Here is a 22,748-nt window from a genome sequence, read left to right as displayed (position 1 = left end):
CCTAAATTAAATTGGACATATTAGGGGAATAAATTTAACTTGCTTATATATACATGCAAGCAAATTCTTAAGGAATACCACTTTTATCACTGGCTTACACCAAAACTTATCTTGAAAAACAGTACTTATGATGCTTATTTTCAATGCCCTTCATATTCTTTTCTACTTAAGTATTTCTACTGACAAACTCCAATTTTGAGATGTGGCAACTCTCTAGCAATCTTCTTTTTCTCGCGTAACATAGTGAGTCCCAAGAAATATCCGGGGTGAACAAAGCCTGAATAACAAGGCTTGCACTACCAAGCAGCAGTTACAAGACCGGCATCTGCTCAAGTGCTGAATTCTCAGGGCTTCTCGAAATATATACGTGAGAAACGGTTCCCTCCCCATCAGCACACCAGTCCATCAGAATGAAGTAACGTAAGTCAAAATAAAACACAATGACCTAGACTAGTGCTGAGTCAAGAAACTATAGGGAAATGCACCCTCCTCTGAGTATTTACCATATGTTGCCATCTCTCCTCAACATCTGATGAGCACATATTACATATTACACTAGGTATTAACAGTTCCAAACATGTGTCATATCAAATTAGATTTGGGGAAATTAAAATTAGTCTTTGAAATCAAACATGTAGATTTCACTAGGGAAGCTGTTTAATCATGGAAATCAGGTTTCCAAAGTTTAAGATTAGCTCAATAGCCTAGAATTTGCTACTGAGGCTACTCCATGTAACTAACTACAATTTATTATTCTCACACTCTAATCCTTAATAAGAGTTTTCTCAACTAACTTGATAAGAAATACACTGATTTGATATCAAAGTAACTATAAAATTGTTTAATTTCTATTGAATTTATTGAGGTGACATTGGCTAATGAAACTACACAGGTTTTAGGTGGACAATTCTAGAACACATGTTCTGTATGTTCTATTGTGTGGCCACCACCCCAAGTCAAGTCTCCTTCCATCACCATTTATGCCCCTTTACCCTCTTCTACCTGCGCCCACCCCCTTTCCCTCTGGTGACCACATGCTGTTGTCTGTGTGTCTCTGAGTTTTTTCCCTTTAATCCCTTCATGTTTTTCACCCATTATACTGCGTTATGAGATTGTGTTTTGAATGCAAGTCCACAATCTCTTATATACAATTCTGAAATCCAAAAAGCTCTCAAAACTTAAACAGTTGTGCAAGGTGGCACCAAGGTTCACTTGGCAACAAACCAAACCTGAACTGTTTATTCTTCTAAGTGTGAATGGGCTCTGATGTTTTGCTGCAGAAACACTCATGTGTTTGATAGCATGTCGCCTTAGGCCCTACTGGAGGTATTATATAACATATGGTAACTACGCTGTATTATCGTTCCGAAAAACAGCTGAAAATTCTGAAACACATTAGGCTAAAGTTTCACGAACTGTGGGCCCAATGTATTAACCTCACAGGCAGAGCTCCATCTAGGAATGTGACATAACAGAGTATTAAACTGAACATGCCATGCATGACACACTTGGTTTTCAAATCAGCTCATTAGATAAGCACTCCATAAAAGAATTTAGTTTTATTATAACACAAGATTCAAGTTAATTCCACTAAAATCCAATTGAAATAAATAAAAACTCCTAGCATAAAAAAATGAAGGAAAAATTTTAAGCATTTGGCCTGTGCTGGGAACACTTAAGTTGTGAGTAAAATCTACTTCATAAAAATTTTAAAATGAATGTCAAGTTTCTCTGGTTAACTGACAGGTTTTACTGATGTAAAAAAAAAAAAAAACAAACAAACAAAAACAAGACAATGTGTGACAAGACTACATTATACAACTGATTTTTAAAAACAACTGCAAAAATGATAAAAATTATTTTTATACGTCTTTGGGTGGGCGGTGAAGTATCATTGACCAGCCGACCGAAACCCTATCAGGGTAGGCTAATCCATCTACTTTTTGAATTTCTTTCTCCCTTTGTTTTTAAAACTCAACACAGAAGTATCTGTTAATGCCATTAGAAAAAAAAAATTGATGATGGGATCTGCAAGGGCTTTCTATGAAGTAAATTTCATTTTTTTCAGAGGACTGAATGCAGCACAGTTACTCTGGCCAGCCAAAAAGGTCAAATACATAGTAACAGTTCAAACTGTCACACGCTGTGTGTCACTGGCACCAAGCACTTCTTTCCATCATACTAATAAATACTGGTGGCACCAGTCTGGTTTTCCTTCATAAAATACTACTACTCATTACTTCAGAGAAAACCCTTAAACACTGATTTAAAAATTCCGTTATACCAACAAACTTGGTATATCTGATACGTAACTGTAATGATTTTTGGAATAATTTCCAATGATGACATGATAATAAATGGAGAAAGGTTTTCTAGTAAATCTGTAAACAATTTTTAAATGGTCTTTTCCTAAACAGCAACCCTGCATTTGACTGGCTTCAGGGGAAAATTAAATAATGTAGTTATGCAAGAAAGGATAAGTTCAAATTATACATTTGAAATTTATTTTTGCATACCTGAAGATTGACAAAATCCAGTATGTGAAGAAAGGACTAAATTTTCGGTCACAGGCTTAATTTTCTGCTCATCACTGCTGCCCTCGCCTACAGAATTCTGATCATCGTCTCCTGTATCAGAAGATGATGAGGAAGTAATTTCAGCTTGCTTCCTTTTACTGGTTGTTCTGAGGGAGTTTCTCATTTTCTCCTTGACACCGCCTGCCTTCTTTTTAGCTGACGTTCGTTGCTTCTTCAGCTTTTTATTACCTTCACAATTTTCCTCAGCATCTGAAGATGATGAGCCACTTTGTACTTCCTTGGTATTTCTCTTTGAATTTAAATTTCGTCTCTCCCTCAATTCTATTCTTTTCAGTTTCTTATCAGAAGAATGAGAATCCTCTTCTTTCATGGAATACTTCTCAGTGTCGGATGATGAACTCTTCCTTGAATTCTTTTCAGGTAAGTTGCACCTTTTCTTCTCTCTTCCAGATGCTACATTTGTACTTCTTTTTTCTTCTGAAGAACCACAGCTATCTCTTTTCCCTTGTAACTTCTCAGCACTATCAGATAATTCCTCTTTCTTTTTAGAAGTTTTATCTTTGATTTTTTTAATTTTCTTTTCCGCATCGGTTGAGCCATTCTTATTCTGTTTCATGCCATCAGGAAAATGACAAATTTCTTCTCCCGTGGGTAACTTCTCAGTGCTATCAGATGATGATTCATATAGTTGTTCGATCTTCGTCGGTTTCTTCTTCAAGTGTGTAGCTTTCTTTTCTTTTTCTTCAGTTCCCTTTCTGCTCTGCTTTTTATCATCTTCAGAGGAGTCGTCACTGTGCTCTTTCTTTGAGAACTTCTTGGCAATATCAGATAAGCTACCCTGTACTTTCTTAGAGGTTTTGGTTTTCAGATGCTTCCTCCTGGCTTTCATTTCAGCCACCTTTTTGTCTTCTGGAGAGCTACAACTCTCCTCTTTCCCACAAGAAGGCTTATCGCTAGCATCAGAAAAAACACCTGGCTGCTGCTTCTTAGAGAGCCTCTCTTTCAATTCCAAGATGGTCTTGTCATTAGCAGCTGTGCCTTCTGCGGAAGAAAAGTTGTCCCTCTCTTGTTTTCTTCCAGCCTCATCACATAATCCTCTTTGTGCAGCCTTCAACCCTTGCTGCCTTTGATTATCCGATCCTTTTTTGTTGCGTTTTTCATCTTCGGAAGAATCATCATCTTTTCTATTGGGTACTCTTTTTTTGGATGTCCTAGCAGCTCCAATTTTACTCATGCTCTTGATCTCCTTTTCTAATTCTGAATCATAATTGGAAGAGTCAGACTGGTTTTCTCGTTTCTTTTTAGAAATTATCGCCCTCTTAGCTGATTTGCCTTTCTTAATATCAAAGTCTGAGCCAGAAGTAGAACTTTTTCGTTTTCTTTTACCCTTCTCATCTTTCCCTGTTTGCGTCTTTAAATCATACAAAGTCTTCTCATGATTTGTGTGAGTTTCATTAATGTCAGTATCTGAAGAACTGTGACTCATTCTGGATACCTGTTTGAGGACTGCTAGCATGTCATCAGAATCTGAATTTTGATCCACAATCTCTGGCTGCTTAGATTTAGACAATTTAGTAGTTTTAGGACTCTCTGTAACACTGTCAGAAGAATTCCGCTTCTCTTTTTTTCTCATTGGACTGGACAGCTTTTGTTTATCCTGAACTGTTTCATTACTCTCTTCATCTGAATTCGATGTTGCAGGGTTGGCTTCTGTCTGTCGCCTCAAGGGTGTAGTCTTTACACGCGGGGATCTTCGAAGATCAGATTCTTCAGAAGAAGGTAATAAAACTTCACATTCAACAAAAAACGCATTATCATTTTTTTCCTGTCCAAGTTCATAGTTCCCTGGCTTGGGGCTCACGCCAGAACTTTTACAGTCATCTTTATCTTGTAGAACTTCCTGACAATCAGCACCTTTAATTGGGGAATTAGAAAGGGAGACAGGGGTAAGTTTAACAAATAATTCTTTTGTTACTTTAGCTGTAGTTTTTGATTTAATACCTCCTTTGTTGTCTTTTGAAGCAGTATGTAATTTTAAAGAACTCTCCAGTTCTTGCTCAGTGAAACTGCTGCCATCACCGGAATGCTCAGCTGAACTCTGAACTTCCATAGCAGTCTCAAGATTCTCAAAAATATCTTCTGGAACTGAGGAGGGAACAGACACAATATCCATGTCTAAGTCCTCAGAAGTGTTAGCAGGTTCATACTGAGGTTCTTCTTTTTTATCAGAGCCCTCGTGTTCACCACTGGCACTTTTCTTTGCTCTTTGTTCCTCGCCTGGAGTACTTTGATCCATGTGCTCACTATCTACCTGCTTTCTCGACACTTTAGCTTCTGATTTGGAAAAATCTTTCCTTTCCAAACTACAGAATTTTTCTCCTTTTCGTACTTTAGTTTCAGACTTAGCATCTATGACTTTATGTTCTTTGGTATTTTTCTCTTTGTTTACAGCATCCAAATCTTGAATCGCAGAATTCAAATCTTCCTCTAATGCAAGATGGGCTTTCCTGATATCAGCCAACACAGATTTAAAAGCCTTAAGCTGACGTAACTTTGTAGCAGAATCAATTTCTGAATTATCTGTTGCCTGCTTCAAAAACTTAACATAACTAGAGTTCATGTTGGCTGTGGTCTCAATCAGTTTTTTTGCCTTCTTAACCATCTCTTTGGGCACAGTTAGTGCTGAATAAGAGTAAGTTACAGAACCAGAACATGGATCATCTAATTTCTTCTCTTCTCCATTACAATTTGAGCTATTTTTCTTTGGAGAAAATCTGGGTGTATGGTCATATACTTTAGTATGCTTTTCATTGTCAACTTTTATCTTCTTCTTATTTTGTTGCAACAACTGCTCTAAATTTTCAAATACGCTGTTACATGCAGTAACCAAGTCCAACAAAGGCTCCGGGTGACAAATGTAGCAATACCATTGGTTGTTTTCATCCATTATGGTAGACAGCTCCTTTCGGCCAAGGTTGCGTAGAATGCACTTTTTACAGAAGGCATTATGGCAAAAATCACAACAAATCAAGTTTCCACCTTCTGCACACCATCTGAAATTATTTAAAGATTAAAATATTATTCCCAAATGAAACTCATGTTAAATCTTTTCATTATTAAAACACATTTTCCTGCAAGCAATTTTTAATAGTAAAACAACTTGGGTCATCTGCTTATTCTTTCTTAGAAACTTAAAACAGACATAAACCTAAGACTTTGTGGAAAAGAACAATCTACCATTAAAGACAATGATGATAATACAACAACAAAAAAATAGATCTAATAACATATTATAAGAATTCCCCCTTCCAAAACAATAAATAACACTGAATTTTAGTTGATGTTGATGCAGTACCTACCTACATTGTTCATCCATTCCATCCGAATCACGGCTAATATCATCGCTCATGTAATATTTAAAGCAATTCTGTTAAAAAAAAAAAAAAGGTGGGGGAATTTTATTCGAAACTGGTAACACCCATAGAGAACAAAAACTTTATCTTCTAAGTGATTAATAAGTAAAGGGAATATGTGTGTATAAGAGTGTTTCTTTTAGACAATCAAAGCAAATCATTCAATATGAAGTACTCAATACTAATACACTCCAGATATAGGAGTAGCTCGGGAAACTAATTCCTTGAAATAGATGTTAGTATTATTGAGCACACTGTCCTATATATAAAGTTATAAAAGATTTTGGTAAAGTAAATTTCTGATCTCATATGACTAGCTACTAAAGCTCTACATAAAAATATATTAGATATTGAGACACAGTTTGGTTGTCTGCATATCTTGGTGACCGTGAATAATGCTGCAATGAACGTAGGGGTGGATGCAGCTTTGCGAATAAGTATTTTCAGTGTTGTGATTAATTGTATTGCTCAGAATAGCCATTCTAACAGGTGTAAGGTGGTATCTCATTGTAGTTTTGATTTGCAATTTTCATTTGCAGTTTCCATTTGTAGTTTTAATAGACTGGCTAAAGAAGATGTGGTGAATGTATACAACGAATTCTACTCAGCCATAAGGAAAGATGAAATACTACCATTTGCGACAGCATGGATGCATCTTGAGAATATCATGCTAAGCAAAATAAGTCAGATGGAAAAAGTGATGAACCATATGATTTCACTCATGTGGGATATAAAACTGAAAGCAACAAACGAGCAAACAGAAAAAACAAACAAAAACGCATAGACGCAACAACATACGGTGGTTACCAGAGGAAGGGAAGTGGGGATAATAACGGGTAAAGGGGGCCAAATTCACGATAAAGGAAGAAAACTTGACCTTGCGTGGTGGGCACACAGTGCAATATACAGATGGTATACATAGAATTGCACGCTTGAAGCCTATATAATTTTACTAACCAATGTCATTCCAATACAATTAAAAAGTTAAAATAAAATCTACCAAGAAAGAAATGCATTACACATTGTTGCTACTTAATAAATGTAATAGTCATCATCTATATAAATAGCTACTGTGTCTACAGCTTAGCAACATTATCCTACATGAACATACATTACCATTAAGTTTCAAAATACCTACCATAACAGGCTGAAGGTTTATGCCCCATTTGAGAGTAAAAGCTAAGGTTCATTAATATGTGAATGAATCTGCTAAAATCATAACCGCTAGGAAGAGGCAAAGATAGTACTCAAATCCAAGTTGGATTGACACTAAATTCCTTTACTGCACTTGGACTGGATAAAGGGAAGTTTCCATACACATGCATGAAATCCATTACTGAAATGGGCTAGGCTCAACAGACTGGACTTTGGGAGAAAAACCAATCAGGTATATAAAAGTGAATTGGAATGCACATTACAAATCCAGCAATATGAAATTCACTTGTCAAAATTTAAAACTAGAAATAAACCCATGCCTTTATGGTCAATTGATACTTGACAAATGAGACAACAGCATACAATGCAGTAAAGATAATCTATTCAATAAATGGCATTGGCAAAATTAAACTAGGCCACCTGCTCACAGCATATGTAAGAATAAACTCAAAATGGGTGATTAAAGACTTATAAATATAACGCTCGACACCATAAAAATCCTAGAAGGAAACATAGGCAGTAAAATCTCAGACATTACTCGTAGCAATCCTTTCCTTCCTATATCTCCCCAGGCAAGGGGAACAAAACAATAAAATAAACAAATGGGACTACATCAAACTAATAAAGGAAACCATCAATATTAATGAAAAGACAGGGGACTTCCAGCCAAGATGGAGGCATAGACAGACAAGCTTTGTCTCCCTCCACAACTAAGAAGGAATACAACTACCGCAAAATTAGACACAACCAAAAGTTTCAGAAAATCAAACTGCATGGAAGTCCAGCAAACAAAGACATAAAGAAGAAATGCTCATCCAGACTGGTAGGAGGGGCGGAGAGGACACGGTGTGGTGGTGGCAGCAGCCGCGGCAACAGCAGTGGCAGTAGCAGGCCGGCAGAAAGCGCAGTCACACGTTTTAAAGTCAGGACACCTGGGGAGCATTCCCAGCTCCTCACCAGACGTCGAAACTCATGGTCCCAGCACCGGGAACAATCAAGCCTCATTGCTTCTGACTGTGCAAACCAGTGGGGGCTGGGGCAGAGGCAGAAACTGCCGGTCTCTCAGCAGAGTCCGATTGTTTAAAGGGCACCCACAGCCCTAGAACATCAGCAGACCCACCCACTCTGAAAACGACAGCTGGGGCAACAGCTAGAGGGGTGCCAGTCCCATACAAAAGTGGGAGGTGCCTGGAAAAAGGGGTGAGTGCAGGGCAGGCAGCATTGTTCCCTCTCAGATCCCCTACCCCACATACAGCGCCACAACGTGGTGAAACAGGTCATCCTGTACTGATGAATCCCTAAGGCTCCGCCCCTTACAACATAACAGGAGTGACAGCTCTACCTGGGACGTGGAGGCAAACACAGGAGCCTGTCAGAATGAGGAGACAGAGAAGTATGGCCCAAAAGGAGGAACGGGTCGAAATTCCAGTGGGAGAACTAAGCGACGAAGAGATGGCCAGCCTAACAGATGAGGAGATAGCCAACCTAACAGATGCAGAGTTCAAAACACTGGTGATAAAGATGCTCACAGGCTTGACAGATATGCTTGAGTACGGCAAACGCATAAGAGAAGAAGCGAAGGATATGCTGAGTGAAACAAAGGAAAATTGACACAAAACCTATGGTGAAGGGAAGGAAACCGGGGTTCAAATCAATGATTTGGAACATAAGGAAGAAAAAAAGTCAACCAGTGCAGAATGAGGAAGCAAGAGTTGAAAAAAAATGAGAAAAACTTCCCAAATTTTGCGAAGGAGATGGACATACAGGTCTGGGAAATATGGAGGGTCCCGGGTGAGCTGAACCCAGAGGGCACCACACCAGGACGCATCATGATTGAGATGCCAAAGGTGAAAGATAAAGACAGAATCCTGGAGACAGCAAGAGAGAGGCGGAGAGTTGCCTACAGGGATTGCCTATAGGACTATCAGCTGATTTCTCAGAGGACACTTTGCAGGCAGCAAGGGACTGGCAAGCAGTATTCAATGTGATGAAAAGCAACCGGCAACCAGGGTTACTCTATCCAGCAAAGCTATGAGTTGGAATGGAAGGGCAGATGAAGTGCTCCCCAGACAAGGTGAAGCTAAAGGAATTCATCATCACCAAGCCATGATTACATGAAATGTCAAAGGGACTTACTTAAGAAAAATAAGATCAAAACTATAAACACTAAAATGACAACTCACAACTATCAACAGTTGAATCTAAAAAATAAAAACAAAATCCTACTAAGCAAACCAGAATAGGAACAGAGTCATAGGTATGGGGATCATTTGGAGGGTTATCAGCTGGGGGGGGGGGAGGAAATGGGGAAATGGTGCAAGGACTAAGAAGCATAATCGGATGGTACAAAATAGACAGGGGGAAGTTAAGAGTAACATAGGGAAGGGTGAATCCAAAGAACTTACATGCATGACCCATGGACATAAACTAAGGGGGATGGGATTGCTGGAGGGAAGGGTGCTACTGGGTAGAGGGGAGCGAAAGGGAAAAATTGGGACTACTATAATGACATTATCAATAAAATATACTTTAAAAAAATGAAAAGAAAATTCACTGAATGGGAGAACATATTCACCAATGATACATCTGATAAGGGGTTAATATCTGAAATTTATAATGAACTAAAACAACTCAACAACAAAAAAAATAAAAACCAAAATTTCAAAATGGACAAAGGACCTGAATACCTGAATAGAATTTACTTCAAAAAGTACATATAGGACTTCTGGCCAAGATGGAGCCTAGACTGACACGCTCCGTCTCCCTCCACAACTAAGAAGGAATACATCTACCGCCAAACCAGAAATAACCAGAAGTTCGAGAAAATAAAGCTACATGGAAGTCCAACGTACGAAGCTGTTAACCAGTGGTGCTCGTCCGGATGGGTAGGAGGGCGAAGCCGGGGAGGAGAGGTTGAGCTGTGCTGGCAGGGTCCACAGCGGCGGGATGGCGGTGAGCACAGATGCCTCTATTTAAGGGGAGGCGAGAAGCACCAAGGGAGCACCCCCGGCTGCAGACCACACCCGTCAGCTCACGATTCCAAGACTGGGGAAGGCATACCCCCCATTTCCTCGGACTGTGAGGTCCAGAGGATGTGGGGACAGAGGAGGAGGCTCCCAGTCTCTCAGCAAAGAGTGAACGGCAGGGATCCATCTTGGACCCCCTCCCCCACACAAAATGCTATAGCATGGTGAGAAGGGTCACCCTGTAGTGACGAGAGCACAGAGCTCCACCCCCTATAGCATAGGAGGTGTGACAGCCCTGCCCAGGAAGCAAAGGTAAACACATAACTGTCAAGATGGCACAGATCATGATAGAGATCCCAGTCATTCAGCTGATCAGACAGCAAATATCTGATCTAACACACCAGCAGATAGGAAATCTTTCTGAGGCTCAGTTCAGAACTTTGCTTATACAAATGCTTACAGACCTACCAGCAGATCTTAAACAAGACGGGGAAGGAATGAAGGCTAGTCCTGCTAAAATGAACGAAAACACATACGGAACAAGTGGTGAGGGAAGGAAAACCAGGGATCAAATCAACAAATCAGAACATAGGGAAGGAACAAACAGTCAATCAGTGCAGAAGGAGGAAACAGAAAGTGAGGACAATGAGGAGAGGCTCAGAAACCTATGGGACAGCTGTAAGCGGGTCAACATCTGAATCATAGGGTTGCCAGAAGGTGAAGAAGAACTAGAAATTGAAAAATTATGTGAAAAAGTAATGAAGCAGAACCTCCCTAACTCGGGGAAGGAAATAGACTTACAGGTCCAGGAAGCACAGAGAGTTCCAAAAAAGCTGGACCCAGGGAGAACCACACCAAGACACATTATCATCAAAATGTCAAAAATTAAGGATAAAGAGAGAATCTAAAAGCAGCAAGAGAGAAGAGAATTATGTACAAAGGGGTCCCAGTAAGACTATCAGCTGACTTCTCAAAAGAAGACTCTGCAGGCAAGAAATATTCAAAGTAATGAAAAGCAAAAACCTACAACCATGATTACTCTATCCAATGAAGCTGTCATTCAGAATAGAAGGGCAGAGAAAGTGCTTCCAGGACAAAGTAAAACTGAAGGATTTCATCAGATCCAAACCATTATTATATGAGATGTTAAAGGGACTTGTTTAGAAGGAGGATCAAAACTATGAACATTAAAATGAAAACTGCATCACAAGAACCAACAACAGAAGCTAGGGAGCTGAAACAAAGGCAGACTAAGTAGGCAACGAGAGTGGGAAAAAAACTATAGGTATGGGGAACATTATGGGGGGAGGTCAGTGGGGAGGGGGAAGGGGGAAAGGGAGTGAGATGGTACAGGAATTAAGAAGCATAGTAGGAGGGAGTGGACAGGAAGATGTTGAAAAGAACTATATGCACAACCAATCGGCATGGACTAACGGGGGGACAACGGGAGGGAGGGGTGTCACTGGGTGGAAAGGAACAAACAAAAAAGAAATTGGGACAACTGTAACAGCATAGTCAATAAAACCTTTTTTTAAAGTACATATAGATGGCCAACCAACATGTGAAAAAGATGCTCAACATTACATTACTTATTAGAGAAATATAAATTAAAACCACAATGAGTTATCACCTCACACTTGTCAGAATAGCTACCTTCAATAAATCAACAAACAAGCGCTGGCGAGGATGTGGAGAAGAGGGAACCCTCATGCACTGTTGGTGGGAATGCACACTGGTGCAGCCGCTGTGTAAACAGTATGGAGTTTCCTCAAGAAATTAAAAATGGAACTTCCTTTTGGCCCAGTGATCCCATTTCTGAGGCTACATCCAAAGAAACCCAAAATACTGATTCAAAAGAAAATAGGCACCCCATGTTGATTGCAGTGAGATGTATAACAGCGAAGCTAGGGAAACAGCCCAAGTGCCCATCAGTAGATGAGTGAATAAAACAGCTGTAGCACATTTACACAGTGGAGTACTACTTGGCCATAAAAAAAGAAGGAAATCTTATCATTTGCTATAGCATGGATGGACCCGAGAGGGTATTATGCCAAATGAACTATGTCAGAGAGAGAACAACAAATACCATGTGATCTCACATATGTAGAATCTAATAAATAAAAAAGAAACAAAATTCAAACAGACTCACAGATACAGAAAACAGACTAATAGCTGTCAGAGGGGAGGTGGTTTCGGGGTTTGGGTGAAAAGGTGAAGGAATTAAGCAAAAAAGGAAAAAGAAAGAAGGTAAACTCAAGACAAAGATAACAGCATGGTGATGACCAGAAGGAAACAAGAGTGGGAGCAAGTAGAAGAGTATAAAGGGCATCGGATAAATTGCGATGGAAGGGGACTTGACTTTGCGTGGTGACCACACAATACAATTTACAAATGATGTGTTTCAGAACTGTATGCTTGAAACTTATATAATCTTATTAACCAATGTCACCCCGATAAATTCAATTAAAGAAAATGTTTATAATTTAGTAAGAAAAAGTCAAAATATAAAATTGCATCTAAAAATGTGCATTTTAAAAAAGGTTTTTTAAATATTTTATTTATTTACTTTGAGAGAGGGGAAGGGAGGGAGAAAGAGAGGGAGAGAAACATCGGTGTGTGAGAGATACATTGATTGGTTGCCTCTCCCACACTCCCAACTGGGGACCTGGCCTGCAACCCAGGCATGTGCCCTAATTGGGAATCGAACCGGTGACCTTTCAGTTCACAGGTTGGTGTTTGATGCACTGAGCCACGGTAGTCAGGGCAAAAAATGTGCTTTTTTTTTTTTTTAATTAAATGGAAATAAAATAATGCTTTCATGTAAAAAATGAAGGGCACCTTATGTGGCACATAAATAAACTCTTCAGAGTTTCAAACACACTACACTCTCCCTTACCAACCAGCCTTCGAATACCTTGTTGCCTCTGCCTAGAATATGCTGAACCAATCCCACTTCACCAGGTTAACTCTCATTTATATTTCAGATACCACGTTATTTTTGAGAGAGAGAGAAAACAAAAGAGAACTATTTGTTCTTCCACTTAATTATGCATCCGTTGGTCGCTTCCTGTTATGTGCCCTGACCAGAGATAAACCCATAACCTTGGTGTATCAGTAGGATGCGCTAACCAACTGAGCCAGCTGGCCCGGGCCAGATACATTTTTTCCTTTTTTTTTTCCGTCTTCTCACCTGAGGACATACTTGTTCATTTTAAACAGAGGGGAAGGTAGAGAGAGAGAGAGAGAGAGAGAGAGAGAGAGAGAGAGAGAGAGAGAGAGAGAGAGAGACATCAATGTGTGCTTGCCTCTCGCACACACCCTGACCTGGGACCGAGTCTGCAATACTGACCAGGAATTGAACCTGTGACCTTCCAGTTTCCAGGATGACACTCCAACCATCGAACCCACCCATCCATGACCAGATACCATTTTATATCATCTTCATTATAAAGCCTCCAAGCCAGCTCCAAATTACAGAGGTTTCCTGTGTGTACTCCCCTATCATGGCCCTAATCAAGACTTAGATCTGCCTTCCCCAATTCAATATTAGCCCTCCAAGGGCCGAGACCATTTCCATCTTCCTCATCGCTCTGCACCAAAGTTCTAACACTGTGCACCAGGTCTGACACATTATAAGCAATCAACATTTGTGCCATGAATTGCCAGCAGATCATTACATACCTTACAAATAAGTACTTGCAGTGAAGGATGTCTATAAATGGAATCTTTTTGAAAATGATTGACCTGTTGTCCACAAGCTGTGCAGGTCACAATCCCATGAAGCCCATCTTCTAGGAGAAAGGAGTGACCGTTATTAACACATATGCACACACAGAGAAAGATATTTACATTAGTCATAATTTTGCACCTTTCACATTGGAAGTTAAATACCTCATAATCCTGGGAAAAATGACATTTAGACACAAGTAAAAAAGGTTAATAATTTTAAGAACTTAATAAAAAAACATGACAGCCTTAGCAAATCCCAGAGCTAAAAACACTAACTTGTTTCTCACAACAACTTGACATAACATGAAGAAACGCCATAAAAATTCTTAAAACAGGGGGTAAGAGCTCTTTTCATTTTGCTATTGATTTGCAAATAAATTCAGTATCAGTTATCAAGAATCAAGTGACATATATGGAACAGAATCTTTTTCAACCCTATACTTAAGCTAGATATGCCATAAAGGTTTTTATTCTCAAAATGGAATTGCCTGCGCAGATCCTTCCAATACAGTATGTATGTGGAATCCTGATAATATTACATTACCAATTTGTTCCTGGGATTTACTTGAATAATATCCGCAATCCCCATTAAGCTGCTGTCTTTCTATGTCTATTCCACTGTCTACCCCATATAGGCAGTGACTATTTCCAAATAAGACTTGTAGGTGCGTCTAATCTTGGCAGCAAAACTGCAGAATGCTTGGGGGAGGGGCGCGAGGCACAGTCCTATTTGGCATTGTCTGCAGAAAACAGATTGAAGACTACCTAAGCAACGAAGAATAAGATGAAACCTCTCCTGCCAGTCTTGCTCTCAGCCCTAGTTCTTAGAACACTGCTTCACAATCGGAGCTGAACATTAGAATCATCTGATGCATATTTTTTTAAAGATAGTTATCCCTACCCCTAAAGCACTGAATAAAAACCTCATGAACATTTCTTTAATTTTTATATCTGATTCTGATGTGTAACCAAAACCTTGAAGCCAAACCAGAAGGCAGATTATGATTCAAAAGAATCCAATGAAAATGCCTGCATTCACACAAAAAAGGGAGACAACTAAAAAAAAAAATACAAACTCTGTCTCTATCTCTAAATAAAAGACAAAGCGACATACACATTTTTCACCATTTAATTTCCTGTTTTGTCTTCTTACTTTTCAGGTCCCAAGTACTATGGACCCAAACACTACCACAAATATTTCTATTTGAAGAGGTTAAAAACATTCATCCGAGGTTTAAGGGCAGCATAATACTTTCCAGAAAATACAGAGAATTTGAAGGCTTACTATATAAGTTGCTAATATTGTATTTTAAATCATATTTTACTGCATTAGTGTTTGATCTTAAGTATTCATATATTCTGTATTTGTTTTAACAGAAACAAATACACAGTGTGCTTTTTTCATTTAAAATAATAATTGCCTTCAGATGAACTAACAAGATAAGTAAAAGCTAGAGTTTACAAGTTCTTTCAAGGTTAGATAACATTTATTAAGCATCTTCTATGTGCTTTTTGTACTTATATCACTCAAGAATTAAGCGAAACTAGGTGATACTTTGAAGAATTTCTCCCACATGTGCACAAGAAATTGTATAGAGGATAGTCACTGCAGCACTAATTAGGAAATTAGAAAAATTTGAAAACAAAAAACTGAAAATAACTTCACATTTGGGAAGTAGATCCTGGTTTACTCATACAACGGAATACCACAAAGCAGTGAAAAATAAAATAACTCTATGTACATTTTCTGATATGGATACAATGCTTAATGAAAAAAACGTTACAAAAGGATGATATATACAGAAAACTATTTTGTATATGATTAAATAAAAAAGTAAATGTTTTATGAATAAAGGTATGTATAAAAAATATAAAAACACGCATGAAAACGATACACACATGCATACAAACTTCATGATCATCATTACCTAACGGGTAGTAGGAAAGGGAAATTGAGGAGAGTAGGACTAAACCAATATTTTATTTAAGTGAGATCTGAAGCACATTGTAAAATATTGAAATGTTCCTTTGCTTTTCATGTAATTGTTTGTTTTAAATTTTTATTTTTAATTATAAAATGTCTTAATAATTATAATTCAGTATGTAAATGAAAAAGAAGCATTTATATTTCTAAACTCAATATATTTTTAATAGTTTTAAAGAGAACAAAATTATCGTGCCCTATAGAAAAGTGAGGTGTAAAAACATGTTTTCTAACATTGAGAAAAGGGTGTCAAAACAGTGGCTCCTAAAATGGTCAATATAGCTATATCTTTGTGTTTAATTTTGTTACAAATCAATATAAAAATATTTTATTTATAAAGTTTGCCTTCTTCACAGTTTCCTAAAATAGGCTTCAATTTTAGAAGTAACATTCCTTGGAAGTCTGAATCTTAACTAGCAATTTGGTACCTCACATCGCTAGTTTATTCATACAAGTGTATATAAGTGAACACAGTTAAATTTTGTGTTTGATTTCTGACAGCTTAAAGATGTAGGAAATCATTAAGACAAAAATTAACATGAAAGTTTTAAGTGACTATATGGATATAAACACAGTTATTTCCTTAAGCACAATAAAAACATTCTTACACAGAACACTCAAGAACATGTTCAGATATTTATCAGCTCAGACCAAATACCAGCAGCATAGCAAAGTGGGACTAGCAACGCCCTCCCCAACAGCCTCAGTTCTTTTCGTATTCTCCTTTCCGCCCTCAGCAACATTCCAAACCCTGACTACTTCAGAGTCCCTCCCCAGAAGACACCATTTAGATACTAATTTTAACACAATACAGCGCACTTAATTATATCTGTCTACTTTAGAGAACCCATGATCAGAAAAAAAAGAAGCTCTTGCTACTGGCTCTTGTAACCACCTTCTACTTGCTGATTCCCTTCATTTAAGAACACTATTTAGCTTCGGTGACCTTCGTTGCTGAAATGGCAATGACCCTACTGTGAACTAGATTCTCAATATATCTTCCTCAGGCTTGAAAGGGGAAGAACACCCCATTGTAGACAAAAGACTAAATAACATTTCCTTGGTTTTCTCCGACAACTAATACATTTGTTAACCTGAAAACTAATGATATATATTTTATAAATACAGATACATTTCATCAGCTCCATGAAGATAATCATATAGCCCTGGCCAGGTGGCTCAGCTGCTTCAGTTGGTTGGAGCATCTTCCCATACACCAAAAAGTTGCAGGTTCAATTCCCAGTTAGGAAACATACCTACCGGTCATGGCACATACGGGAGGCACCGATCAGTGTTTCTCTCTCACATTGCTGTTCCCCTCTCTCTCTCTCCCTCCCTCCCTCTCTCTCTCTCTCTCTCTCTCTCTCTGCCTTCTCCTTCTCCCTCCCTGATATCAGTAAACATACCCTCAGGTGAGGCTCTTTTTCAAAAGATAATCATATAGCACTCAAAACAAAAATCTACAGAAAATTTCACCACTATAAGAACTATGCTAATAATTTCACAATGAACATGATAAATAATTCAACAAAAACACTTCCATTACACTTCTACTCAGAAATTTAGTGTCATGTTCTAGCTTTTATTGATTCATTCCTTTTATAGTCATGGATTCTGGCTCTGTTAACATGCCCAAAAATACATATAGGCACTATTGAAAATTCACAGACAAGTGGGATACATACCCCACTGTCATCAATTTCTAAATGAATCCTCCTTATACGAAATTTCTACAGATGGTAAGCCAATATAATCGTGTGTATAAGTGAGAGTAGACAGACAAAGGGAGAGACAGTTCAGACAGATGGAGGGAAGGTTACAGCTCTAGCTCCCTTCTCTTTCCTACTCATCTCTGCATGGCTATCCTTAGATCAATAGATGTCCAACTTTAATGTACATAAGAAGCAGCTGGGGCATGTCTTTAACATCATCCCCAGAAATCGTAATTTGTTTGGAATGGAGTCGCGGGATTTGAAATTTTAAAAAGCACCCCAGGTAACACTAATGCAGATGTCCATCACTCTGTGAAACAATGTTTTAGATGTGTATAAGTTACCTGAAGGCCACAGGCAAGATTTTGTCCCAATCTAAAATTCTTTCATGGTGAGGGAACACATAGTATTCTGGCAATACAGAACTAACATGTGCAAGAAGGAAATGTTAAGCTTCTTAAAATAATTTAATAGCCGCTGAAGGCAAAGGTGTTTTGATAAATGGTGTTAACTTTTTCTGCTTCAGAGCTCAGAGAGAAAGTTATTTTTAAGTAGTGCTTTTAATAAACAATGGGCAGAAAAGTGGAGGTATTTTTAGTAAGCACATCAGATTTTCCAATATGGTCATAAACAGCAATTTAAACTCATGTTTTCATTTTCACTTGTATTTACCTCCGCGTTTTTTGAGATTTTCAGTTTTCATTTTACTTCTGCTTCTAAATTCAGGCCCTTTAAAATCATCTTTGTCTTCATTCAGCACTGGCTCTGGTTGTACAATCACTGTACCTAGAATGATTTCATTTAAAAAACCATTACACATATTAAATGTGCAAGTGAAGTACAAGACTTCAGTTCAGATAAAGCCAACATTGCTGGTACATAGTTTTGTTTCTTTCAAGCTCTCAATACTTGTATAAAGATCTCTCAAGAGAAAACAAAACAGGGAAATAGTAAAAGGGCCAGGTGTCAACAATCAGATTACTTTTCTGGACTGTAGCTCATAAAACTAGGGGAGGGAGGTATTATGAACTAATTATAACATAAATGTGTGAATAAAGCAGAAAGCCTCAGCCCAGTTCTGAGTTTTTATAGTGCCTATCCGCAAAAGCTACTTTGAATATGAACATCCATGCTAAGTTCCATACAGAGTTTATAAAATAAAATGACCAGAAGGGAAAAAATTTAAAAGACATCCTCTTCTTCTCACACTTCAAATCATAAACTCATAAAGAGATTTGTTTGAGATTTCTTTCTCTATCTTATGTTTTATATTTTTCAATTACAGTTGACATTCAATATCATATTACTTTCAGGTGTACAACACAGTGGTCACACATTGATATAACTTACAAAGTGAGAAAGGATTTTTAAGAATTGTTTTATATTACTTCGGAGGAGAATCATGAGGGCTAATATGAGAAGTTAATTCTGCTGTTATTGCTGTACCTATTCTGAGACATTTCCCAACTAGTCTCTCAAAGTTTCAGTACCCTTCAAAGTCCTTAAAGAGTTTTATGACAGAAGGCTTCTTTAAGATACTTAAGCTCAAGTGCTCCAACAATAAACTGCAGAATGACATCATTTGTTAGTCCCTATGGAAATATTTTAGAAAAGAATGTACTTTCTTAGTTATAAAGCATGTGAACTGAAGACAGAGGTTGTTAATTTAAGTTTTCATTATAATCTCTCAAGAACAAATAAAGCAGGGGTATAGAAAAAGGGTCCAGGTCTCACACTTATCTACATTGCTGGGCTTAGTAATTGAGCATTACTGACAACGATTAAGCAAGTAAAACCTGGTGGTTGGGGGTTGTTCCCCTGAACCATGTGCCTATGTTGTTCGGGCAGCTTTGGGCAAGGAATAGCAACAATCTAGTTAACTGAATTTTTGAGTGTCTGAGAAAAGGGGGAAAGAGGGAACAGAGGATTCAGTTTTTACAAACTGGTGAATTCTACATAATCTCCACAAAAAAACTTAATCCACAACAACTATTTCATGTATACACTCAGAGAAGCCCCAGCATTTGAAAAAAGCTAACGATTTATAACCAACATAAAATAATGGAATTCTTTCTCAGGATTCCCCTCTAAGTGGACGCAAAGCAGCAGAGTGGAAAGAGCTTTGGATTCAGGCAGACACGGGTTTAAATCTTAGCTTCTCAATTTAAAGCTGAGCAAGTTCCTTGAGCTCTGAATTTGTTCCTTCATTTGCACAAGTAGAAACAATAACTACCTTACAACACTGTTTTAGGAATTAAATGAGTTAATTTTGTAAGAGTCTGGTATCTATACATACTCCAGATAGAATTATTAACAATAACTATAATCATTCAAATTTAACCTGATGGAATGAGTTTATTCTTGGTTTTATGGGAGAGCATTATGCTTACTTCAGGTTAGTAACATCTCATACTAACTTTCTTCCACAACATCATTAAAGGAAACATTTGAATTCCTAGTTCTTAGCTCACCCAGTGGCCATCATAAGGACTCCTAGTGACAACCACTGACAATGTAGCCATCCAAAGTGAGTCACTGCCTATAGGACTCAAGACTCCCAGCTTAGTTGCTCCTGCCCTTGGCCACCAAAACCATTACATCATATTGTCATAAATGATTTGTAAAACCAAGTAAATGACAGGCACATCTATTTTCCTACTATCTCTCTTCTTTCTCTCATTTACTCCTTTTTTCTCATTTCATTCTTCATGTGCTGTTACTCCTAATTTATCCTAGTCAATGTCTTCTCCTACTCACCATTTTTTAAAATTTTTGTTATCAAAAAATGTGTCAGAAAAACATAAGTGTAGATAGAGAACAAAAGTTAGTAAACACAGCTGTCAGAATAAATTTGAAAAATCTGCTAAGAGCCTTAAATTATTTAATAAAGAAAAAAATCTAAATTTTTGACTCTGAACCACCTTGAAATTACCAAGACCCTTGTCGTTCTCTCATCAGATTTCGACTATGAAAAGTCCAAGATTTTCAGTTAGCTCTTTTGTCCTAATCTAATTAATGAGGTTTTAAACTTAGAACTGCAACAGTTTAGAAGTATGTGACAAAGGTTTTTAAAGGGACAATTACAAGAAATATATCTATATCTCTCTTTAGTAATTAACTTAAGCTTCCAGTCTTAGGGAATTTAAGAATGCAGAACAACTAAACTCAACTTTAAATGCTTTTATTAAAAAGTCTTCAGAATGTTATGTTTTTCCATAAAGCAAGCACATTAAAATTTGCTGAACCAAAACTTAATATATTAAACTTTTAAACCAACTTCCACAATCAAATATAATGAAAACTAGAATCCTTTTTCTAGAACCCAATAGAAAGAGAAAATAAATTTTGTTCTTTTCAAAGCTGATTGAATATTCTAAAATTTTAACCGCAAAAAAAAACACCTTATCATTACCATACTAATACTTTTCCAGACCATCACTATTAAAGTGTCAAGTTGGTCCTTTACACACAGCCAACAATAATCAAGTTCCAATTTTATAATAATAATATTTAAAAATGCATCTCAACTTTAACTTCATATGAAAAATTAATACACATTACCTTTTGGCAAGCTTTGCATAGTAATATCACTTTCTGAATTGTCATTAGAAGTATCTTCATTTACAGTGTCATCCAAAGGTTTTTCTTCATCAGATTCTACATACTTTGTTACAAATGAAGGTTTCCTATGAAAGAATTACGTCCATAGAATTATGGACACTTCCAACAATTGGAACAACACCCAAAGAATATAAATAACATGTTTAGATTGAGCAGTGGCTCTTAAGCAGGGATATATATATATATATATATATATATATATATATATATATATCAAAATCACCTAGGGAAGCATATATCTCTATTCGAATTACTGCAGATTACAATTCAGTAGGTAGGACCAGGACATGTGTATTCAAAACAGCTACCAAGGAATAATGAAGGGAACTCCTCATTAAGAATCACTACTTTGGAGAGTAAGTTAATAATAAGCAACTTGTGTTTATTAAAACATATTTCCACTGGTTAGAAATGACCAAGGTCCAATAGAATAAATTGCAAACTTCTAATAAAAACTATACAACACAGTACATTATGCATTATAATATGCTTGGAAGTAGTTTCAGTCATTATGTACAATTCACTGACAATTTTACACAGAAAAGTACTTTTATCACTCTTCATCTCCTCGTAACCTCCTCACAACTATAATGGTTCAACTCCTGATCCTAGACAATTTCACCTAACCTTAAAAAACCCATACTGCTTCCTAAGGCATTCAAAATTTCATTTCACTTTTTCTCCTTTTTCGAAGCACATATATAATATAAAAGAAGTGATCTAGATATTGCAAGGGTCACTAGTATATAATAAAATCTCCCCAGAAAATTCAATGAAAATTTAAAGTAAAAATGAATTAATAATTGTTGAAGCCAAGTGAGAAATAGAAGATTCATTATACTATACTCTCCATTTTAATATGTATGTTTTCATAACATAGTTTACGTAGAACAAGAGTGCTTGAAGTAAGTTTGGAAAAAAAGTTTATTATGCTTAAAAAAACATAAAACAACCTGAAAAAGAAAATAACTTTTTCCCTTCAACATCAACCAACCTCTTTGATCGTGATAATCCTGATGGTTTGGATTTTTCTGAAGAGCCAGTTCCCTGTATGTGAGAAATAAACACAGAGGTGAGTAAAACTTCCAAAGAAACATCCCTACAATGAACTAGTTTCCTATGCCAAGATCTCTGATATAGTGATATGATGACATATTATATATTTGCCTAAAACAGTTTTATAAAAGGAACTTAAAAAACTAATTCTCATTCATTCTCAGGTTTCCTGAATTTAAGATAACTGTCTGAGATGTCATTCAATTCTAACTGTTAAATTGTGGGGGGTGGGAGAAGATATATTTCTGTATCATGATCTTGACCCAAATCAATAAGGACAAAACAAAAATATAGAAGTAATCAGATTCCAACAGAGGTAGGGAGTTCTAAGGATCTAAAAAGTGTCATTTTCTCTATCCTAATTATGGCAGAGTACCTGTTACAATTTGCTTGGAGATACTACATTCACCCCAAGTTTGCCAGTATAATGAGTATACCTTATTGGATTAAATATTTCACATTAGGTGGAAAGAATTTCAAAACCATAGTGTAGTTTTGAGAGATCTCAGCGCCATGGAGTCTTGCCCGTAACAACCACCTTGAACAACACTATACCAATATAGTCATGTTCAAAT

General features: G+C 37.3%; 1 protein-coding gene across 5 annotated transcripts in view; it reads right to left on the bottom strand.

Annotated features, from left to right (window-relative positions):
• The window catches only part of ATRX (ATRX chromatin remodeler), a 166,213-nt gene that overhangs the window by 103,474 nt on the left and 39,991 nt on the right, over positions 1 to 22,748 (bottom strand). For 2 of the 5 annotated variants that reach the window (XM_090265392.1, XM_090265396.1), the window contains exons 4-9: positions 22,112 to 22,164; positions 21,058 to 21,182; positions 18,169 to 18,282; positions 13,753 to 13,862; positions 5,897 to 5,964; positions 2,517 to 5,590 (exon numbers count right to left, since the gene is read on the bottom strand). In XM_090265392.1, the coding sequence (XP_090121518.1) occupies positions 2,517 to 5,590; positions 5,897 to 5,964; positions 13,753 to 13,862; positions 18,169 to 18,282; positions 21,058 to 21,182; positions 22,112 to 22,164 (3,544 nt within the window). The remainder of the gene's footprint in view (positions 1 to 2,516; positions 5,591 to 5,896; positions 5,965 to 13,752; positions 13,863 to 18,168; positions 18,283 to 21,057; positions 21,183 to 22,111; positions 22,165 to 22,748) is intronic. The other 3 variants (XM_090265393.1, XM_090265394.1, XM_090265395.1) reach the window with 3 other exon arrangements.

This window comes from Furipterus horrens, unplaced genomic scaffold (genome assembly GCF_987537825.1).
Source record: "Furipterus horrens unplaced genomic scaffold, mFurHor1.1.pri manual_scaffold_17, whole genome shotgun sequence".
Taxonomy (NCBI): Eukaryota; Metazoa; Chordata; class Mammalia; order Chiroptera; family Furipteridae; genus Furipterus; species Furipterus horrens.
This window is presented reverse-complemented; position numbering and strand designations above follow the sequence as displayed.